The sequence below is a fragment of the Piliocolobus tephrosceles genome, chromosome 21 (assembly GCF_002776525.5).
Source record: "Piliocolobus tephrosceles isolate RC106 chromosome 21, ASM277652v3, whole genome shotgun sequence".
Classification (NCBI taxonomy): Eukaryota; Metazoa; Chordata; class Mammalia; order Primates; family Cercopithecidae; genus Piliocolobus; species Piliocolobus tephrosceles.
The window spans coordinates 50,708,683-50,730,727 of NC_045454.1; the positions used below are offsets into that span (position 1 = coordinate 50,708,683).

Sequence of the window (22,045 nt, forward strand, 5' to 3'; positions counted from 1 at the left end):
GACGCAATCTCCACTCCAACCTCCGTCTCCCAGATTCAAGCAGTTCTCCTGCCTCAGCCTCCCGAGTAGCTGGGATTACAAGCACGCGCCACCATGCCCTGCTAATTTTTGTAATTTCAGTAGAGATGGGGTTTCACCATGTTGGCCAGGCTGGTCTTGAATTCCTGACCTCAGGTGATCCACCGCCTTGACCTCCCAAAGTACTGGGAATACGAGCGTGAGCCACTGCACCCGGCCTACGTTTCTTTTTAAAATAAATTTGTTCCTATCTGGATAATCTATATACCTGTTTTAAGACAAAAAGAATTACCATCTACTGTTATATTCAAATAACACTGCTGGCCGGGTGTGGTGGCTCACGCCTGTAATCTCAGCCCTTTGGGAGGCCGAGGGAGGTGGATCACCTGAGGTCAAGCGTTCAGGACCAGCCTGGCAACAATGGTGAAACCCTGTCTCTACCTAAAAAATACAAAAGTTAGCTGGGGGTGGTGTCAGGCACCTGTAATCCCAGCTACTCGGAAGGCTGAGGCAGGAGAATCGCTTGAACCTAGGAGGCGGAGGTTGCAGTGAGCTGAGATTGCACCATTGCACTCCAGCCTGGGCAACAAGAGCGAAACTCCTCAAAAAACAAAACAAAAAAAACATTCCTACAAAGATTGGGTGTGGCATTTCTGAAATCTTGCAAGCATGAATATGCGTTTATTTTGCCACATTTTTTCATTCATATTTACATTTATATGTAGATTTTCCACCCAGGGTTATTCGTTTCCAGATGTTTGTATTTTTTGTATTAAAAAATTATTTCAGTAGTTTTTGGGGAACAGGTGGTATTTGGTTATAGGGATCAGTTCTTTAGTGGTGATTTCTGAGATTTATGTGCACCATCACCAAGCAGTGTACACTGCACCCAATGTGCAGTCTTTTATCACTCACCCCCCACCCTTCCCCCAAGTCCCTGGAGTCCATTAGATCATTCTTTTTGGGGGAGGAGTGCGGGGGGGCGGTTGCAGAGTTTCTCTTTTATTGCCCAGGCTGGAGTGCAGTGGCACAGTCTCGGCTCACTGCAACCTCCGCCTCCCAGGTTTCAAGTGATTTTCCTGCCACAGTCTCCCGAGTAGCTGGGATTACAGGCATGTGCCACCACTCCTGGCTTATTTTTGTATTTTTAGTAGAGACAGGGTTTCTCCATGTTCGTCAGGCTGGTCTCAAACTCCTGCCCTCAGGTGATCTGCCTGCCTCAGCCTCCCAAAGTGCTGGGATTACAGGCGTGAGCCACTGTGCCCAGCCTAGATCATTGTTATGCTTTTGCGTCCTCATAGCTTAGATTTCAAGAACCCACGTCTTAAAAAGAAAAACACACACATGCTCACACTCACAGACACACAGTCACACATACACACACACACAGTCCCCTGTATGCCTTCATTCCATGCCACTGGCTTGTTGGAAAGCAAGTCTCTGTTCCTGCACGTGCCTGGCGGTTCCTTAGCTTCATGTGTTTCTTTTAAAGCTGTTAGAGCCAGGGCTCTGAGGGTCAGCTTCTCGCTGCCTGCCTGTCCCTGCCCAAAGGACGCAGCAGAGTCAGCAAAGGGGAACAGCTCAGGGGATGTTGGGGAGGCCAGGCCCAGCTTCTAGAGCCTTCTTTCAGTAAAGTCCTACAGGATGTGCTTCATCCCCCAGCAGTGAGCTGTGATGATCATTCGTGAAGTGTCACCATGGAGGCTCCCAGAGACCCAGCGCCTGGGTTCCTACAGGGTCTGGTCCTGTGGCCTCGGGGCCTGGCCCCTGCCAGGATTCCAGACTCCGGAGGGAAGCAGGGGTTGCAAGTAAACCACAGTGTTTGCAGGAACAGCTAAGGCGTGGGAGCTGTCCTGTCAGTGAGGGCGGGGGCCCCTGCAGGTTCCTGACCTCAGGCCTGTGATGGAGCTAGATTTTTGCAAACACAGTTGGGATGCGCGGTCCCAAACCCAGTGGCATTTCTGTCCTTGCTCCCATCCCTGCTCCCGGCAAGGGGATGCTGGCACCCTGTGGCCCTCAGGGCGTGTCGGCGCTGGCCGTGGTGCTGACCACAGTGTGGTACTGACCACAGTGCTGACCAGGTTGTCTGTTGCAGTGCTCATCTCCTTGTCTTCCGGCATGCCCAACCACAGCGCCAGCATCCAGGTACGTCCCGCACACCTCGGAGGCCACGCCTTTCCATGGGCGGAGCGTGCCCACCCTGTGACCAAGGTGCTGGCCCCCCCACGCCATCCTTGGGGCTCGGGAGGGCATGGCTGTGTCCTGTGTGCACTACCGGCCCGAGCCTGCCTGGGCTCCCCATCGTGTGTCTGTGGGGTAGACACGTGGGGCACTGAGGAGTGGAGTAATATGCCCGTGGGAAGCAGACCCTCCCTTGTCCCCGGTGCCTTGTGTGGGCCCTGCTTGTTTCCCTCCTGGGCTCTGATTGCTGGGTGGGGCTGACCCCGGGCCTTAGGTCAGGTTAAGGTTGAATCTGGAAGGCTCCTGGGACTCACCCTTGGTTTAGAGGAATTAACCAGCCTCGTTTGTTTCTTTTTTTCAGCTTTGTGTTCAGAAGTTAAGGATATTGATCGAGGACTCTGATCAGAACTGTGAGTCGTCCCCTCCCCAGTGCTGTCATTTCCGTGTCCCCACCTCTGTGAAGTTAGGGGTCCTCCCAGCATGAGGAGGAAGTGGACGTGGCATCTGCGACCCCAGCGCTCTCCCTGATGTCTGGCATTCGCCACGGAGGCACCCCTCTGCCATTTCCCTGCAGCGCCTTTGCACCCCAGCCTGTCTGTGTGAGAAGGCTGGGAAACACCAGCTCCCGCTGAGCCCCAGGCCCAGGAGGGATGTAGGGGGCGTGGCAGTGACCCCCACTGGGGAGATCCTGGCAGTCGGACAGATGCCACTCACTGAGCACCTTGGTCCGCGATTTCTGGATATTTCAGCCTCTGCATGTTTCTCGGGGATGCTGAAGCTTTGTGTTGTGAGATTGGGCAGCGTACAGCGCCCTTGCCTAAGTGCCTGCCCATGTGTGGGTGCCCCTGTGCTGCTCTGCTGAGGAATTCGAATTAACGGCCCCTGCCTGGTACCTGGTACCTGGGCGATGTTTTGGACGCTCATTTTGAAGCCAGATCTTTTTGTTAGAGTAGGAGTTGGCAAATTCGCCTGCAACAGCCCAGATAGTGGAGTCGCCCCCCTTATCTGAGGTTTCGGGTACCCCCATCACAGTCCAAAAATAGGCAAGGACCGCACAGTTGGGTATTCCAAGAGAGACCATGATGACATACCTTTCATGACTGTGTGTTTTATGATTGCTGTATTCTTAGTTGCTGTTAGTTGTTAATCTCTTACTGTGCCTAATTTACACACTGAACTTCCCCATAGACACAGATGTGTCGGAAAAACACCCACACGCGGGTCTTAGTACTGCCCACCATGCCAGGCTTCCACTGGGGGTCATGGGCCCATCCCCCGCAGCTAGGTGGGGACTGCTGCGTTTTCTCCGTGGACCTCATGCTCTCTGTCTCTGCTCGGTCCTGCCCTGTGGCCTGAAAGCTGCCGTAGATGGCAGTGTGTGAACGGGTTCAGCTGTGTGCCCTGTGGCTGGGGTGTCCCTGGCTTAGGTTGTGGCATCTGTGCCTCATGCCCAGCCACCCTTAGCTCTCCGTGAGCTAGTTTGGGCTGGTCAGGTGAACAGTGAGTATCGGGTACGGGTGAGACCCTGCCCCGGGCCGAGGGTGCCTGATGCTGCTGGAAAGTCTTCTCTGCGTTCTTCCCTGTGCTGACTGGGTGGGAAGAAGAAAGCCGACAGCAGCTACTACAGCGTGGTAGTAGGTAGGGGAGGCCTTCCCGAGGGAGCTGGCATGGGAGCAGCCTGCACCCCGGCTCCCAGTGTGGGGGCTCTGCTAGGGCGACATCCCTTGTGTGAGCTCCAGCTGGGGGTGTCGCTCTGTCCACCCCTGGGTTGCCAAGGCCAGACAGCCTCCCGAGGTGGAGACTCGGCTCAGAGAGCCTTGGGCCCTGCCTGCACCTTGCCGCCTGTGTCCATCCCAGTGACCTGGCTCTGGCGTCTCTCTGCAGTGAAGTACCTGGGGCTGCTGGCCATGTCCAAGATCCTGAAGACCCACCCTAAGTCCGTGCAGTCCCACAAGGACCTCATCCTGCAGTGCCTGGATGACAAGGACGAGTCCATCCGGCTGCGGGCCCTCGACCTACTGTATGGGATGGTGCGTGCCCTCTGTCCGCCACCCGCCCGCCTGGCCCACCTTAGTTCTCTAAGGGACGTTACGTGTCGGGTGCAGAGCCACGTGGACTATGTGGAGTCCCTCACACTCGGCCATCAGCTAGTGTGGTGGGGCGGGGCAGAGGGGCGCCAGCCCTCGTCCATGCCTGTCTTCCAAGGCCTGTGCGGACAGGGGGCCAGGGCCAAGCCCACAACTGTCTTTGAGGGCGTGTGTGGAGGGGGCGGGGCCAAGCCCACTGAACAGACCATGCTGGGCCAGTTGTTGCTCCCCGGCTGGGGTCCGGGTGCCTCTCACCCAGCCCTTGTCGCAGGGGCCTGCTGCCTCCCTGGGGTCGATCTGTGAATCTGGGCCCGCCTGTGTCCCGTGGATTCTGTCTCAGAAGCAGGTGTTGGGTGTCTCACCAAGCAGGCCCCAGGCCGGGTCCGCCCTCACCACTGTCCCTACACTCTTGCCCAGGTGTCCAAGAAGAACCTGATGGAGATCGTGAAGAAGCTGATGACCCACGTGGACAAGGCAGAGGGCACCACCTACCGAGACGAGCTGCTCACCAAGATCATCGACATCTGCAGCCAGTCCAACTACCAGTACATCACCAACTTCGAGTGGTGCGTCCCGCTCCCAGGGGTACTGCTGGGGGTTCCGCGCTGCTGCTCACTCACCCCCTCTGCCCGCAGGTACATCAGCATCCTGGTGGAGCTGACCCGGCTGGAGGGCACGCGGCACGGCCACCTCATCGCCGCCCAAATGCTGGACGTGGCCATCCGTGTGAAGGCCATCCGCAAGTTCGCCGTCTCCCAGATGTCCGCACTGCTCGACAGTGCACACCTGCTGGCCAGCAGCACCCAGCGGAACGGGATCTGTGAGGTGCTCTATGCTGCCGCCTGGATCTGCGGGGAGTTCTCAGAGTGAGTGGACGTTGGGCCTCTGCGCTGGCAGCTTCTCCAAGCTTCCGAGGGGTAGGGGCCAGGGGCGTGCCTGGCAGATCTTTCCCGCTGTCTCCCATCGCCCTGCTGCCCCAGCTGGCAGGTCCGTGGGTTTCCAGCACCTGTCCCCTGACAATGGTCGGACCCATTCCCCCTTTACAGAGGCGAGTCTGTGCCGCCCTGTCTGCTCTCTGCCCTCGGGCATCTGTGGAGCTCCCAGGAGATTGTAGATGCCGTGGGCACCAGGACTGGGAGGTGGGAGGATCCGTGGGGTGGGCTGCAGATAGGGGGCTGGCCCTGGGCGTCTGCAAGGCTCAGTCCCAGCTGGGCAAGTGGCGGCCCCTCTCAGCCCTGCTTGCCGTAGGTGGGGTGGCAGCTCCATGTGGCATTTAGGTGGCCCAGGGAGGCACCTGCTCAGCCCCAGCCTGCCCACGCCAGGCCCCTCTGGGAGCACAGGGGTCTCAGTGCCAGGTTCCAGGTGGGCCGCAGGGATGGGTCTTATCAAAACTGCCCCTGCCATCTCCAGGAGCGTCAGATTCTCTCTGGCCGAGAGGACAGATCGCAGCCACTGCCGGGCAGGCTTGGGTCACGGGGCCTGCCGGAGGTGGGAATGTCTTGCTGAGACTCACGGTTCTCACAGCAGTCTGGATTTTCAGACTCTCTTGGAAATTCATGAGATTTGCCACTATGCCTCATTGCCTCGGGCCCTGCATCAGCACCACTAGCCGCTACCTTCTGCCCATTGCTGCCACACCAAGCACTCTTCACCCTGAGCCTGCCCCAGCTCAGGAAGGCGCCCAATTTCTAGGATGCCAAAAGGGTCCTCAGCCAGCCTGCATCCTGGAGATGAGCACTTCTGTCATTTTCTTTTCTTCCCCTCACCTCGAGACAGAGTCTTGCTGTCTCCCAAGCTTTGCCCTGGCTGGACTGCAGTGGTGCGATCTCGGCTCACTGTAACCTCTGCCTCCCGGGTTCAAGCGATTCTCCTGCTTCAGCCTCCCGAGTAGCTGGGATCACAGGCACCTGCCACCAAGGCCGGCTAAATGTTTTGTATTTTCATTAGAGACGGGGTTTCACCATGTTGGCCAGGCTGATCTCGAACTCTTATTTTTGAGATAGAGTCTTGCTCTGTCTGTCGCCCAGGCTGGAGTACAGTGGCGCTATCTTGGCTCACTGCAAGCTCCGCCTCCCGGATTCACACCATTCTCCTGCCTCAGCCTCCCGAGTAGCTGGGACTACAGGCGCCCGCCAACACGCCTGGCTAATTTTTTGTATTTTAATAGAGATGGGATTTCACCACGTTAGCCAGGATGGTCTCAATCTCCTGACCTTGTGATCCGCCCACCTCGGCCTTCCAAAGTGCTGGGATTACAGGCGTGAGCCACCGCACTCGGCCTCATTTTTTGTATTTTTAGTAGAGATAGGGTTTCACCATGTTGGCCAGGCTGGTCTTAAACTCCTGACCTCACGATCTGCGTGCCTTGGCCTCCCACACTGCTGGGATTATAGGTGTGAGCCACCGTGCCCGGCCAGTTCTATTATTTTCTTAGTGGGAAAAAAGTGGACTAGAAACATATCCAAGTCCCAAGACACTGTGTCAGATGTGAGTGAGGCACACCCCCAGGCCCCACTGTCCCGCAGATCACGGTCTCCCAGCTCCGTCTGCTCCCTGCCCGTCCTGCTCGTCCTCCCAGGGCCAGCTGCACAGTTGACCCCGTTGTCTTTTCCTCTTCTGACCTTTCCTCCGCTCAGTGGCTCTGTCATCTCCACGTCTCTGTCTTGTTCGTGTTACGGGCTATTGACGGCCCCTGGTTTCTTCTACTTCGTGTCTCAGCCCCTGGAGACAGCTCAGGGAATGGGAAAGGCCCAGAGTCACCTCGTTTGTGGCGAGCCCAGGCCTCCCAGGTCCTCACCTGTTGGAGAGGAGCCCCGGGGCGGGCATCCTGGGGACTCACGGCGTTTCCCGTCCTCAGGCATCTGCAGGAACCGCACCACACTCTGGAGGCCATGCTGCGGCCCAAAGTCACCACGCTGCCAGGCCACATCCAGGCCGTGTATGTGCAGAACGTGGTCAAGCTGTACGCCAACATCCTGCAGCAGAAGGAGCAGGCCGGGGAGGCAGAGGGCGCCCAGGCCGTCACCCAGCTCATGGTGGACCGACTGCCCCAGTTTGTGCAGAGCGCAGACCTGGAGGTGCAGGAGCGGGTAAGGCTACACTGTGCATCGGGCCAAGCCCCAGGGAGCCCGCAGGGCCTTTCTGTCCAGCGGCGGCCAGGTTGACGGGGCCTCACTTCCTCTTCTGAAGCCACTTACTGAGATTCCTTTGTTGCCACTTGTGCCAGCTGCGGTTTGGGGTTAGTCAGTGGGCCTTTAGGTCAGTGGGACTGGGCAAGTCTCTGGGGTGCTGGGTATGTGGGGGTGCTGCTCCTGGCCACAGGAAGAGCCTGTTTCATATGCGGCGAGACAGCAGGTGTGAGAGCCTGGGGCTGGCTGTGGCTCTTTCTGGTGTCCTGCAGGTGACGTGGGTTCTGGGTTGAGCAGACTGTACACCTGTGCCAGCCGGTGCCCACCAGTTCCCAGGTCTCTGTTTTTCTGTTTGTTGTTTTGTTTTGTTTTGGTTTGAGATGGAGTTTCCCTCCTTTGCCCAGGCTGGAGTGAAGTGACACGATCTCGGCTCACGACAGTCTCCGCCCCCTGGGTTCAAGGGATTCTCCTGCCTCAGGCTTAGTAGCTGGGATTACAGGCACCCGCCACCACGCCCGGCTAATTTTTGTATTTTTAGTAAAGATGGAATTTCACCTTGTTGACCAGGCTGGTCTCAAACTCCCGACCTCAGGTGATCCGCCCACCTCAGTCTCCCACAGTGCAAGGATTAAAGATGTGAAACATCGCGCCTGGCCATCTGTGAGAGAGGTCGGGAGTGGCGTCAGCCCATCCAGTGGCTGAGGAGACCCAGCCTCAGGGCCGCATGGGGCGTGGCCCTGGGCTCCTCTGAGCAGTGGCATTATCTGGGGACTGGCCATGATCCTTGGCCCATGGTCACTGTTGGAGCTGCCCAGCCTGCCTGTGTCTGAGTTGCAGCCAGCACAGAGGCAGGGAGCCCGCAGGGGTGGTGGTGCTTCTGGTGTCGGGGCACAGGCCTTACGGGAGGCATTTCTGCAGTGGGCGAAGCTCCCTGTTGTGCCCCCATCTCTGTTCTGTTTGTGGACTGGTCTTTTCCGCCGCTTCTTGGCAAGGATGACGACGGAGACGGCATGAAGGCTGGGCTCTCTGTGGCTACGTGGCTGTGCCAGAGGGCCCGCACGTCACTGTGCCAGGGGCTGAGCCACCCAGTGTCCCTGAGGGTGGCCAAATGGCCTTCCAGGCAGGTGCCAGAGGTGACTCCTGCGTCCCCCGCAGGCGTCCTGCATTCTGCAGCTGGTCAAGCACATCCAGAAGCTTCAGGCCAAGGACGTGCCTGTGGCGGAGGAGGTCAGCGCTCTCTTTGCTGGGGAGCTGAACCCAGTGGCCCCCAAGGCCCAGAAGAAGGTTCCAGTTCCTGAAGGGTAAGGATACAGGGGTGGGGGCATTGCAACCACAGCCCTGGCATGGTCCCCTGATGCCTGGAGGCACAGAGGGGGCTACTGCAGCCCTGAACAGCCAGGAGGGTGTGGGGCTGATTGGAGGCCTGGGGCGGGTGCGCCCCTCGCTGGACTCACCGGGGCTCTTGCTGCTTCTGGGACCTGGCTTGTACCTGGGGATGCTCCCTGGGAAGTGGGCCTGCTCCCACCCTTGCCATCAAGCTCTGAGGCAGCCTGAGCCTGCCGTGAGGGCCCCACTGTGACCCTGCTGCAACTTTCCTGGGTCCCTGCATCTTCTCTAAGGGGCAGTGACACCTGCCTCGCTGGCCCCGTGTGGGTAGCAGGCACCACTGTTTGGGGTCTCACATGGCCAGGCACGTGGCGAGCCTGCTCAGGGTGGACACCTGCAGGTGCGTGCTGGGTCACACACACTGCCTTTTGTGACCCTCCTGTCCGGCACAGCCTGGACCTGGACGCCTGGATCAATGAGCCACTCTCGGACAGCGAGTCAGAGGACGAGAGGCCCAGGGCCGTCTTCCACGAGGAGGAGCAGCGGCGACCCAAGCACCGGCCGTCCGAGGCGGACGAGGAGGAGCTGGCTCGGGTGAGCTGTTGGGTGCCCCTGGTGGGCCTTCGCCTCCTCCTTCCTGTCCCAGGGAGTCTTTGAGGCTCCTGAGTCCGGAGCCTGGTTCTGTTGGCTCAAGATTGTGCACCGCCGCCCTCCAGGAAGCCCCAAGTGGGTATTTCATGTTATGGTTGGGTTTCATTGAGTTTCACTGAAAAGGGGAGCATCTTGGTCGGGTGCGGTGGCTCACGCCTGTAATCCCAGCACTTTGGGAGGCCGAGGTGGGCATATCATGAGGTCAAGAGATCAAGACCATCCTGGCCTACATGGTGAAGCCCTGTGTCTACTAAAAATACAAAAATTGGCTGGGCGCAGTGCCTCACGCCTGTAATCCCGGCACTTTGGGAGGCCGAGACGGGCGAATCACAAGGTCAGGAGATCGAGACCATCCTGGCTAACTCGGTGAAACCCCGTCTCTACTAAAAATACAAAAAATTAGCTGGGCGTGTTGGCGGACGCCTGTAGTCCCAGCTACTTGGGAGGCTGAGGCAGGAGAATAGTGTGAACCCGGGAGGCGGAGCTTGCAGTGAGCCAAGATCGCACCACTGCACTCCAGCCTGGGCGATAGAGCAAGACTCTGTCTTAAAAAAAAAAAAAAATTAGCTGGGTGCGGTGGCGGGTGCCTGTAATCCCAGCTACTCAGGAGACTGAAGCAATAGAATTGCTTGAACCCGGGAGGCAGAGGTTGCAGTGAGATCATGCCACTGCACTGCAGCCTGGGTGACAGAGCAAGACTCCCTTTCAAAAGAAATGGGGAACAGCTTTTCTAGATCCAGGAGCCCCCCTGAGGAGAACTCCATTAACCTGACCTGCAGCTGGGGGCCTGTGGGTGCCTGTGCGGGGCCCTTCCCCGACCCTGCCGTAGCTGCTGTAAGACACTGCAGACACGTGCAGCCCACCCAGACCAGAAGCTGGGGAAGGTGAGGGAAGCCCCTGGACCCCATCCTCCTGAGGCGGATGCAGCCCCTGTGCCCCGTGTGGGGCTCCACCTCACCCTGCTCACCTGTGCAGAGAGGGGAGCCCCTCCAGCAGTCCTCTCCTTCCATCCTGCACCGACAGAGGGAATGCCCACGGTGGGCTGCGTGCAGGGCTCTGTGCTCCTGCACTCTCCAGGCCGTGCTTTCAGGCAGCCCTGGCAGTCAGGGGCCCTGTCCCGGGCTCAGCAGCCCCAGCCCGTCTGAGGTGCTCATCAGTAGCCGGGTAGCCCAGGCAGGTCAGCAGCCTCCGTGGGTCCTGGTCCTGACCCTGGCAGTGGAGGCATGGGCGTCCCTGCCTCCCCGAGTAAGGTTAGCGATTCCTTTTCCCCAATACGCGCTCTTCCCTATTGCGAGCCTTGGTTTCCTCGTTAGTAAAAGCTCAGTAGTGAAAATAGCCAAAGCTCCAGCCTTCCCTGGTTCGGTGGCTGGTGGTGGACGTCCACAGAGGGGTGTCCTGCCCGCTCTCTCGGGCTCATGCCAAGCCCTGTCCCGCAGCGCCGAGAGGCCCGGAAGCAGGAGCAGGCCAACAACCCCTTCTACATCAAGAGCTCGCCGTCACCACAGAAGGTGAGGCCTGTCCCCGGCTGCCTGTCCCTCAGCACCCTCTACCCTCACCACCCACGCCCCCTGGCGTCCCTCTGAGTTTCAGGTTCCCTCTGGAAGATCCTGGGAGTGGAGCTGGGGCCACACAGTGACTGTGTGGAGCCTTTGAGGGGCGGGTGCCTCCCTGTGGGCCCCATTCGTTCGAGCCTCCAGCTGGGGGCCTGTTCCGTGTGCACGGCAGCCCAGTTGCTGTCCAGCCCGGACCTCATGGTCGTGGGCAACCTGCTGCCTCACTGTGGGCTTGGGGCCGCGTTACTTTTCTCATTTGAGGAGAAAACAGAATATTCAGGTAGAAAAAGTGGACGAGGATTTGCTTCTCCCTGCGCAGTAGGCCTGCGGGGTCACCCGCGTGACAAGCTTTCCAGCCCTCACTGTCTTTAAGAGTTGGGTCCTGCGGATGCTCACGGCGCTCCTCGTGGCCCGGAGCCCTGGCAGGACCCCTGGCTCCTGAGGATGTCAGGGCCGCGTCGCGCCCCCTGCATCCCTGAGGCTTGTCCTGCCCGTGTGTCACCCCTCAGTGCACCAGTAACGCCTGGATGTTGCTTTTGCAGCGGTACCAGGACACCCCGGGCGTGGAGCACATTCCCGTGGTGCAGATCGATCTCTCCGTCCCGTTGAAGGTTCCAGGCAAGTGTCTTCCGTGTGTCAGCGCCGCACTTGTCACATGGGCTGTGGGGCGCTTCCGCTGCCCTCCCCGTGAGCCCCTGGGACCCGGTGCTGAGTGCCTGCCTGTTGCCGGCCTCCAGGGCTGCCCATGTCGGACCAGTACGTGAAGCTGGAGGAGGAGCGGCGGCACCGGCAGAAGCTGGAGAAGGACAAGAGGAGGAAAAAGAGGAAGGAGAAGGAGAAGAAGGGCAAGCGCCGCCACAGCTCGCTGCCCACGGAGAGCGACGAGGACATTGCCCCTGCCCAGCAGGTGGACATTGTCACGGAGGAGATGCCTGAGGTCAGCCTTGCTGGAGGGCCCGGCCTGGGGATGTCTGTCTGTCCGCACACGTGTGTCCTGGGTCCATGCACAGCGGCATCTCCCCGTGGTCTTCCTTGGTGGCCAGGATGAGGCCCTGCCCCGGAGAGCACAGGAGGAGAGGCGCGTCTCTCCCTGAGTGTACGTCCCCACGCACCCACCCCACGGCCAGCAGCTTCAGAGGCAGATGCAGGTTGGCTGCGTCCTGGGGCCCAGCCGCCCTTGGTGCCTGGATGCTGAACGGAGCCTCTGGTGGAGCCATGTCACTGCCCACGTGTGCGTGTGGCCTCTGTGGGCGTGGCTGTGACTGTGACTGTCCAGGCAGTCCCATTGTGTCCGAGATACACGGGGTTCCCCCAGGCCACGGGCGCGGGTTCCACTGATGGTGCTCCCCTCTTCCTGTCAGAACGCTCTGCCCAGCGATGAGGATGACAAAGACCCCAATGATCCCTACAGGGCTCTGGACATTGACCTGGATAAGTGAGTGCACGTGGGTTCAGAGTGAGGGTGGAGGCCACACGTGGTTGCTTCCCTTCCTCTCGTCCTCCCTTCCGGGCGGGGCCGGGCTCTGCAGGGTGGACAGGCTGGGACGGGGTGCAGGCGGGCCTTCCCCAGACCACGTCCTCACTGCACTGCTTTTGGTTGGCCCTCCCAACCAAGACCCTAAGTGTGGGCTCTGAAGTCTCCAGACCTGGGGTGCTCAGGAGGTCCCCATGCCTCGACAGACCCTCCCATGAGAGCCTCCAGCAGGCTGTGTTGGGCAGATTCACGTCGGACCATGGCTGGGGCCAGGGGCTAGAGGAGCAGGTCCCGTGCTGCCACATGTACTGGACGCAGCATGTACTGGTGGCCCTGGCGGGTGGCCAGTGGTGCTGATGTGCGACCCGGTCATTCCCCTTTCCAGGCCCTTAGCTGACAGCGAGAAGCTGCCTGTTCAGAAACACAGAAACGCCGAGACCTCAAAATCCCCCGAGAAGGATGTTCCCATGGTGGAAAAGAAAAGCAAGAAACCCAAGAAGAAAGAGAAAAAGCACAAAGAGAAAGAGAGAGACAAGGAGAAGAAGAGGGAGAAGGAGAAGAAGGTAGAGCTAGTGCCCAGGGGAGCGTCCTTCTCCATTCCCCCTCTTGCCCTGAGCTCCCAGACAGCCTGGGGACAGCAGTGAGCTCAGGGGAAATGGCTGTGAGTCTGAGGCAGCGAGCGCCGGCCGCCTCGCCCTGTGCCCTGGCGGAGCGAGGACACATGGCTTCCGAGGGGAGCTGGCTGTGCACTTGCGTCAGGGGAGATTGAGGAGGAGCCGACGATCCCACAGGCGAGCCGTGTCCTCACCTGTGTTGGGGGCCGTGGTCAGAGCTTGGTGTGGTCCAGTTGCCACCCTCGTGTGCAGCTCCAGAACCGTTTCTGCAGCATCTGGGTGCAGATTTTCACATAGAGAAAGAAATCGGTTTTTCAAAGGAGCGCATGTTTGCAGGGCCTGGGGGCCTGTGCACACCCACATCAGGGGGCCCAGGCAGACATACGGGCCGCCACGGGCCTTCTGACCACTGGTATGGCGCATACCCACTCACAGATATGTCCCTGGCCCTCTTCTGGCAGCGAAAGCCAGAGCCAGCAGGGCTGGCTGAGGACATAGCCATCAGCTCCTGGATTCCCAGGCTCTGCAAGGCCCAGCTGGTCCAGGGCCCTGGGGGCAGCAAGGGCAGCTGGCCCCTGCTGTCCCCGGCGCCTCTTCCCAGGACCATGCACTACGTTTGCTGACAGCCTGTCTTGTGGTTTCAGGCTGAGGACCTGGACTTCTGGCTGTCTACCACCCCACCACCTGCCCCCGTCCCCGCCCCCGCCCCATCCACGGTAAGAGACTGGCAGCTGGCCACTGCCGGCCTTTGTGTCTCCAGAGGTCATACCTGGCACTCAGGGAAGAGCCCTGGGGTCTCCTGAGGCCCGCACCTGTGGGACCCAGCACTGAGTGGGGCCGGGGTCATGCTCCCGCGTCCCAGTAGGCCAAGCAGGGGCCGGGGAAGGGGAGGATGGCCAGGGCCTCTGTGCCCACAGGCTCCCTGTCACTCAGGGGGCACTGTGGCCTCTCAGGCAGGGGTGAGGGTGAGCTGAGGGTGTGCGGCATGGAGGCTGCCGGGAGCGAAGTGGAGTGGGGCCCCTCATTGCCCAGCGTGAGCCCCGAGCCCTGGCCCCCTGCAGCAGGAGCTCAGTGTGGACGCCATCACTACCCCGAAGGACGAGTGTGAGGACGCCAAGACGGAGGCGCAGGACGAGGAGGGCAATGCTGAGGGGCAAGACCAGGACAAGGTGAGGCTGTCACTCCCCAGTGGCTGTGGAGGGCTGCATGAGCCCCAGCATCCGACGTGGGGCCAGACAGCTTCCACCACCCAGATCCCAGGGCAGCCCTGCTCTCGCCTTTGCGTCGGACTCCTTACGGGCCTTTTGTTGTGCTTGTGGTCTTTTGTTTTTTTAATAACCTCCTTATTCACACATGGTTCATAAGTCTAATAGAGTTTATTCATTTGAAGTATGTATACGGTGGTTTTCCATATATATATAGTTGTGCAGCCATCATCACCTCTGTCTAGTTCCAGAACTTTCCATCACTCCTAAAGAAACCCCATTCCCACCAGCCATTATTCCTCATTCTCTTCCCAGCCCTGGCACCCACGCATCCTTCCTGTCTCTGTGGATCGGTGTGTCCTGAACATTTCACAGAAATGGAGTCATACACTGTGTGGTCTTTTGTGTGTGGCGTGTCACTGAGACGTCCTCAAGGTTCATCCACGCTATGGCTTGGGTCAGAGCCTGGTTCCTGTTCACGGTTGGGTCATTTTCCGGTGCGTGGACAGGCCACCCTCTGCCAACCCCGTTCCTCTGTGGACGGGCCACGCTGTACTGACCCACTCATCTGTTGATAGCCACTTGGGCCGCTTCCAGTTTGTGGCCACACAGCGTGCTGCTTTGAACATTTGTGGAGTGTGCGTGGACGTGTGTGTTCCCTCTCGGGTGTGTGCGTGGGTGTGGGGTTGCTGCGTCAAGTGTGGCGTCCTCACCGGTTGGCCATGCATGGCTCCCTGATCGGCAAGGACTGTTCCCTGAGCTGCTTTGGCGCTTGCCACCTGCCGCCAGCCAGGGACGGCCCCAGCCTCCGCTGGCCTGGGTCTGGCCTGAGCTCGCCTCAGTAGGCCTGAGGCGTGGCTGGTCCTGCCATCCCACCCAGACATGTAGGACCGTCAGCCTGAGCAGCCCGGCCTGTGGCCCCGACCTCGAATTGTGAGGGGGGCGCGCTGGAGCAGCTTGGGAACTGAACCTGACCCTCCTCCTGCTCCAGAAATCTCCCAAGCATAAGAAGAAGAAGCACAAGAAGGAGAAGGAGGAGCGGACCAAAGGCAAGAAGAAGTCCAAGAAGCAGCCTCTGGGCAGCGAGGAGGCGGCGGGGGAGCCGGTGCAGAACGGCGCAGCAGAGGAGGAGCCGCTCCCGGTGAGGGGTACTTCAGCGCCCCCGCCCCGTGCCAGGGTTCCTGGCGGGCTGCGGGCTGCTCCCCACTCCTGTGGCCTCCATGCGGGAGAGAACAGCAGATTCTTGAAGAAGCTGAGCCTGGCGGGAGCAGGGAGCTGGCCCTGGCCTGCAGCCCCACATTCGGCACCCCGCGGTGGGCTGTGTGGTCCTGGGAGCCGGGCATCCCTCACAGGCCCCTTTGAAGCCCCTCACCCCAGGCGTTCTTGGAGTCGTGGCATTTGACCTGGGGTGTTGGGCTGCACTGGAGTCTTCGTTAGGACGGAGCTCGAGGCCCTCGAGGCTGATGGGCCTTTTCTCTTTCCAGCCTGAGTCCAGCTACTCCCTCCTCGCTGAAAATTCTTATGTTAAAATGGTGAGCCACTCGCTGGGGCAGGGTGGGCCAGCCCATGCTCTTTGGCATGGGATTGCACAGAACAGGGCAGCCCCCACAGCTCCCAGATGCTGGTGTACCCAGGGCCTGTGATCCCTGGCAGGGCATTGCTTGGGCAGCGCCTCTGGCTTGGGTAAGGTTAGAGACATGCCCTGAGCTGGCAGGAGGGCTCCCGCCATGCACTGAAAGAGCAACCACAGGGGGCGCCTGGGCTGCAGCTGGGGGTCGCCCCTGTCTGTGCCTTCCTGTGCCCGTGGGACCCGTGCTGCCTCTGTGGTCGGTGAGAGACAGGCAGCTGTGCCCGTTCCCTGCGGCAGGCCCGCCTGCCCTGCTGTGTGCCCGTTTCCTGGGGCAGGCCCGCCTGCCCTGCTGACACTGGCCGTGCCCTGCAGACCTGTGACATCCGGGGCAGTGTGCAGGAGGACAGCCAGGTCACCGTGGCCATCGTGCTGGAGAACCGGAGCAGCAGCATCCTCAAGGGCATGGAGCTCAGCGTGCTGGACTCCCTCAATGCCAGGATGGCCCGGCCGCAGGGCTCCTCCGTCCATGATGGCGTCCCCGTGCCTTTCCAGCTGCCCCCGGGTGAGCCCCGCCCCACTCACAGCCTCTGCTGGGGATTGTGGGAGCACGGTGGCAGCTGGTGGCTGCCCGGATCCACTGGTTCTTGTTGCTTCCTCCTCACGTTCCCTTGGTCCCCAGGCTGCACCTCAGCACCTCCTCAGGGTCGGGGTCTCCTGCAGCTCTCTGAGAAGTGTGATGGCCTCGGATGGACCTGACTAGAGCCCCAAGGGCTGGGCTGGGGGCTGGGGCCTTCCTGGGTTCCACGGCTCCAGTGGCCGAGTCTGCCCTCTGAAACAGGGATGGGACCAGGTCCAGGCCAAACTGGGGACACCACTAGCCTCTTGTTTCTGCTCCCGTCCCCTGGTGCTGCCTTGGGGGCTGAGCTCAGATTCCTAAGCAGCCATTGAGGACTGGGGGCTGAGGACAGACCTGGGGGCCCCCGCCCATGCTGAGCCCCAGCTGCGTCTCAGGCCCCACTCCCCCTCTTCCCTGCCAGGCGTCTCCAACGAAGCCCAGTATGTGTTCACCATCCAGAGCATTGTCATGGCACAGAAGCTCAAGGGAACCCTGTCCTTCATTGCCAAGGTACGCGGGGCTCCACTGCAGGCTGGGCTCCTCCTGCCCCGTTCCAGCGGGTGTCCAGGGGTCCCCAGGGGAAGCGGGGGAGCCTGGAGCCCGGAGCCCTGACCTGGGCCTGACTCCCTACTCAGCCGCACCACTTTCCCTCCACTGCAGAATGACGAGGGCGCAACCCACGAGAAGCTGGACTTCCGGCTGCACTTCACCTGCAGCTCCTACCTGACGACCACGCCCTGCTACAGGTGGGGCCCGGCCACGCCCACCTCCCGCACGCCACCGCCTCCCGCACCCCTCCGCCTCCCGCGCCCCTCCGCCTCCCGCACCCCTCTGCCTCCCTCGACCTTGCAGGCACCTGTGCCCCGGGAACTGAGGCTCCTGGGCAGGACTTTAGAGACGGATTTGGAGGCCCGGCTCCTGGCCGGTGCAGGTCAGGCTGCCTGGTGTCTGCACCAGCTGGGGCCGCGTAGTTGAAGCCACAGGCCTGGCAGCGTTACCCAGAGAGGCCCTGGCACCTGGCAGTCCTGGAGGCTGGAGGAGTGAGATCAAGGAGCCAGCAGCGCAGGCTGCTCCTGAGGCCTCTCCTCAGCATGGCTCGGCGTGCGGCACCGCCTGCCCCCTGAGTCGTCACAGGCTGTCCTCTGTGTGCCTGCATCCTAGCCTGTCCCGCTAGTCCCTTCCTACAGGACATCCGTCCTTGTCAGAGGAGGGCCCACCCCATGACTTCAGGCACCTCTGTGACCTCTTTAAAGACAAGCCATTGTCAGTTTCTGGATGTGAGGGCTTCCACACGTGAAAATAAGCCACATCTTCAGGACCCCTGAGACCTCCCGGCCCAGACACGCAGGAGGCAGCATGTGGGGCAGGTTTTGTCGGCTTCTGTACCAGGGAGCCTGAGGAGCCCGGCCCCACCAGTCAGCCTCCCTGTGCCTCCCACAGTGACGCCTTTGCCAAGTTGCTGGAGTCTGGGGACTTGAGCATGAGCTCAGTCAAAGTCGATGGCATTCGGATGTCCTTCCAGAACCTTCTGGCGAAGATCTGTTTTCACCACCATTTTTCTGGTAAGGAGAGTGAGGGGCTTTCACGCGTGCGGTGGCCGTCCCTTCCTTTTGGAGTTGGGTCTGTGGCCCTCGCACCCAAACTCACACCCTTTGGGATCCTGGGTGACTGGTGGCCCCGAGGCCTGGGAGCTGGCGCGGGGGCTGCATTCCCCACACCCCAGGCTTCCCAGGACCACACCCTGCTCCTGCAGACCTCCTGAAGCTGTGGCCAAGGGCAGCCCAGGAAGGTGGCCCCTACTCTGGGGGTGGGGCTGCAACCATGCGGTGTGCGGGGGCCTGACACCGCCCGCTCTGTTGCAGTTGTGGAGCGAGTGGACTCCTGCGCCTCCATGTACAGCCGCTCCATCCAGGGCCACCACATCTGTCTCCTGGTGAAAAAGGTGAGCCTTCGGCCGCTGCACACACCCTGGCTCCCCCTCTCCTGGGGTCACGCCCAGGCCTTCGTCCTGGTGAGCCTTGGGACTTCGAGGGCTCGAGGACAGTGATGGCAGCACCGCGGCTGTGAGCCCCTCACCTGCGCCAGCGCCACTCAGCAGCGCAGACCTTCCCTCAGCAATACGGGGCTTCTGCCTCCTGCTGTGCTGCTCACCCCAGGCTGACACATGGCTCTGGGGGCCCCCACTCCCACTGCTCCTGCCCCCCACCCCACCTCTGTGCACAAGGCAGCCAAGGCCCTGGGGTCAGACTCTCCACCTGTCACTGCTGAGCTTCCAGAATGACTCCTCGCTCCCTCCGCTCCGGGCGGCCTCCTCAGTATTGCAGGGTGGTTGTCTTCACAGTGTGTCGACTGCCAAACGCGGTGTGTGACTGTTTTGTTGAGGGCTTTCGTGTCTGTATATGAGGAGTTGGGTCTTTAGTTTTCTTTTCTGGTACCACCTTTGGTTTTGTCATCCAGTGACCTCATCAGAGACACAGGAGAATGTGTCCTCTCTGTTTTGGGACAGACTGCGTGTGATGAGGGGCATTTTTTCCTTCGAAAGAAACGTGTGTGGGGTCGGGCGCAGTGGCTCAAGCCTGTAATCCCAGCACTTTGGGAGGCCGAGACGGGCGGATCACGAGGTCAGGAGATTGAGACCATCCTGGCTAACACGGTGAAACCCCGTCTCTACTAAAAATACAAAAAAAAACTAGCCGGGCGAGGTGGCGGTGCCTGTAGTCCCAGCTACCCGGGAGGCTGAGGCAGGAGAATGGCGTGAACCCGGGAGGCGGAGCTTGCGGTGAGCTGAGATCCGGCCACGCCAGCCCCGCCTGGGTGACAGAGCGAGACTCTGTCTCAAAAAAAAAAAAAAAAAAGTGTACACAGAATTCATCAGAAAGCCATCGGGTCTGGGGAGCTCCTTTTCTGCAGGCTTTTAGCTACAAATGCAGTTTTTTGTTTTAACAGTTATAGGAATCCCCAAGTTATCGTTCATCTTGGGTGAGTTTGGTAGTTTCTACTTTTCAAAGAACGAGCGTAAGGAATCATCAGAGTCGCTGAACTGATGTGCGGAGCGGTGTGCGCCGTGTTCTCGCTGCTCCGTTTTTTTTCACTGCTCCTTGTGATGATCCTGGGTCACTTTCTGTTCTGATGGTCACGGTTTGTGTCTCTTTTTTTCCTGGTTCTCCTGGGTAGAGGTTTGTCCATTTTATTGCACTTTTCTTTTTTTTTTTTTTTTTTGAGACAGAGTCTCGCACTGTCGCCCAGACTGGAGTGAGTGGCGCGATCTCGGCTCACTGCAAGCTCCGCCTCCCGGGTTCCCGCCATTCTCCTGCCTCAGTCTCCCAAGTAGCTGGGACTACAGGCGCCTGCCGCCACGTCCGGCTAATGTTTTTTGCATTTTTAGTAGAGACGGGGTTTCACCGTGTTAGCCGGGATGGTCTCGATCTCCTGACCTCGTGATCCGCCTGCCTCGGCCTCCCAAAGTGCTGGGATTACAGGCGTGAGCCACCGTGCCTGGCCTATTGCACTTTTCAAAGAACCAATTTTTCTTGATGTCTGGTTTGGTTCCAGTGCTCTCCAGGAGCATACTGAGGATTTCCAGTTTGCACGTGTTTCTTTCGATTCTCCGCCTTCTTGCTCATGTTCATTACTCAGCATTCCATTCCTAGAGCTCTGTTGTGGTTTTGATACCCTTGCTTTGTACTTTTTTGTGTGGGTGTCCAGGGATCATGCATACACACTTTGTTTTATTTATTTATTTATTTTTTGAGACTGAGCCTCATTCTGTTGCTCAGGCTGGAGTGCAGTGGTGTGATCTCAGCTCACTTCAAGCTCCGCCTCCCGGGTTCGCGCCATTCTCCTGCCTCAGCCTCCAGAGTAGCTGGGACTACGGGCGCCCACCACCACGCCCGACTAATTTTTTGTATTTTTAGTAGAGGCGGGGTTTCACTGTGTTAGCCAGGATGGTCTCGATCTCCTGACCTTGTGATCCACCTGCCTCGGCCTCCCAAAGTGCTGGGATTACAGGCGTAAGCCACTGCATCCGACCTGTCATTGCTGTTCTTTTCATTCCTAATGTTCCAGTTTTCTCCTGGTTCACGGCCTTCTGTGAAACACTCACTCCCCGTCACCTCCCCAGCCCCTGGCACCCCGTATCCTACTTTGTGTCTTGGTGAATCTGATGACTCCAGGCACCTCCTAGGAGTGGAACCACACGGGGTGTGTCCTTCTGTGTCTGGCTGCTCTTATTCCGCCTCATGTCCTCAAGGTGCATCCACATCGCAGCCTCCGTCAGGATCCCTTCGTTTTCATGGCAGAATTGTATTCTCTTGTGCGGATGGACGTGCTGTGTGTCCACTCATCCATTGCTGCTCCCACCTTCTGGCTGTTGTGAATTGTGCTGCTATCAACATTGTTGTTAAACAAATAACTGCTTGAGTCCCTGCCTTCAGTACTTTTGTTTTTGTGTTTTAGTTTTTGTTTTTGTATTTGTTTTGGAAACAGAGTCTTGTTCTGTTGCCCAAGCTGGGGTGCAGTGGAGCCAGGGGTTCACCACAACCTCCCCCTCCCGGTTTCAAGCGATTCTCCTGCCTCAGCCACCTGAGTAGCTGGGATTGCAGGTGCGTGTCACCTCGCCTGACTAATTTTTGTATTTTTAGTAGAGACGGAGTTTTGCCAGGTTGGCCAGGCTGGTCTGGAACTCCTGACCTCAGGTGATCTGCCTGCCTCGGCCTCCCAAAGTGCTGGGATTGCAGGAGTGAGGAGCCCATTTGTTTTGAATATACACCCAGGAGTGTGATTGCTGGGTCCTGTGGTAATTCCATGTTTGAGGTTTTGAGGAGCTGCCAGACTGTCTTCCCCAGCGCTGCACCGTGTTTCCCATCTGCTGCCATGCAGGAGGCCCCATTTCTTCACCTGTCGTTGTGCTGACAGCAGCCATTCTTTTTTTTTTTTCTTTGAGATGGCGTCTTGCTCTGTCGCCCAGGCTGGAGTGCAGTGGCGTGATCTCAGCTCACTGCAAGCTCCTCCCGCGTTCAAGCGATTCTCCTGTCTCAGCTTCCCGAGTAGCTGGGATTACAGGCACGCACCACCATACCTGGCTAATTTTTTTGTATTTTTAGTAGACACAGGGTTTCCGGGGTTTCACCATGTTAGTCAGGCTAGTCTCGAACTCTTGATCCGCCTGCCTCAGCCTCCCAAAGTGCTGGTGTTAGAGGCATGAGCCACTGTGCCCAGCCGACAGCAGCCATTCTGATGGGTATGAAGCATCTGGGAGCTGATTTGTTGTGCTGCTTTTTGGGTGTTGCGCTCTTCCTCCCCAGCCTGGACTGCTGCCCCTCATGACCCGAGGCTGTGTTCAGATGGGTTCATGGCTGTTGCTCTCCTGCCACGCTCACCACTCTGCCTTGTCCTGGCTGTTCTGCTGTGGAGCCCACACAGGGAGGGTCTATTTTTCAGGTCTGAAATTCCCACTGGGCTCTTCTTGTATCTTCCCTGTCTTTGCTGATGCCCTGGTGATCTGTTGGAGTATTTTCCTAAGAGCTACTTTAAAGCTTAAGCCAGCTGGGCATGGCGGCATGTGACTGTGATCCCTGCTACTCGGGAGGCTGAGGCAGGAGGATCACTTGAGCCCTGGAGGTC

The 22,045-nt window shown here is 59.2% G+C and overlaps 1 protein-coding gene across 2 annotated transcripts in view; it reads left to right on the top strand.

Moving 5' to 3' along the window:
* Nucleotides 1-18,909, top strand: part of AP3D1 (adaptor related protein complex 3 subunit delta 1) — a 43,543-nt gene extending 24,634 nt beyond the window's left edge. The window contains exons 10-31 of one of the 2 annotated variants that reach the window (XM_026449497.1): nt 2,114-2,163; nt 2,561-2,609; nt 4,084-4,229; nt 4,704-4,852; nt 4,922-5,152; nt 7,144-7,375; nt 8,570-8,715; nt 9,193-9,334; nt 10,828-10,899; nt 11,487-11,562; nt 11,682-11,881; nt 12,306-12,379; nt 12,804-12,981; nt 13,677-13,748; nt 14,094-14,201; nt 15,229-15,378; nt 15,722-15,769; nt 16,180-16,369; nt 16,845-16,933; nt 17,084-17,169; nt 17,864-17,985; nt 18,286-18,909. In XM_026449497.1, coding sequence (XP_026305282.1) covers nt 2,114-2,163; nt 2,561-2,609; nt 4,084-4,229; nt 4,704-4,852; nt 4,922-5,152; nt 7,144-7,375; nt 8,570-8,715; nt 9,193-9,334; nt 10,828-10,899; nt 11,487-11,562; nt 11,682-11,881; nt 12,306-12,379; nt 12,804-12,981; nt 13,677-13,748; nt 14,094-14,201; nt 15,229-15,378; nt 15,722-15,769; nt 16,180-16,369; nt 16,845-16,933; nt 17,084-17,169; nt 17,864-17,985; nt 18,286-18,470 — 2,795 coding nt within the window. In that variant the 3' untranslated portion in view covers nt 18,471-18,909. Of the gene's footprint in view, nt 1-2,113; nt 2,164-2,560; nt 2,610-4,083; nt 4,230-4,703; nt 4,853-4,921; nt 5,153-7,143; nt 7,376-8,569; nt 8,716-9,192; nt 9,335-10,827; nt 10,900-11,486; nt 11,563-11,681; nt 11,882-12,305; nt 12,380-12,803; nt 12,982-13,676; nt 13,749-14,093; nt 14,202-15,228; nt 15,386-15,721; nt 15,770-16,179; nt 16,370-16,844; nt 16,934-17,083; nt 17,170-17,863; nt 17,986-18,285 lie in introns of those variants that run through there. The other variant, XM_023183649.2, reaches the window with a different exon arrangement.
* Nucleotides 18,910-22,045: the final 3,136 nt, after the last annotated feature.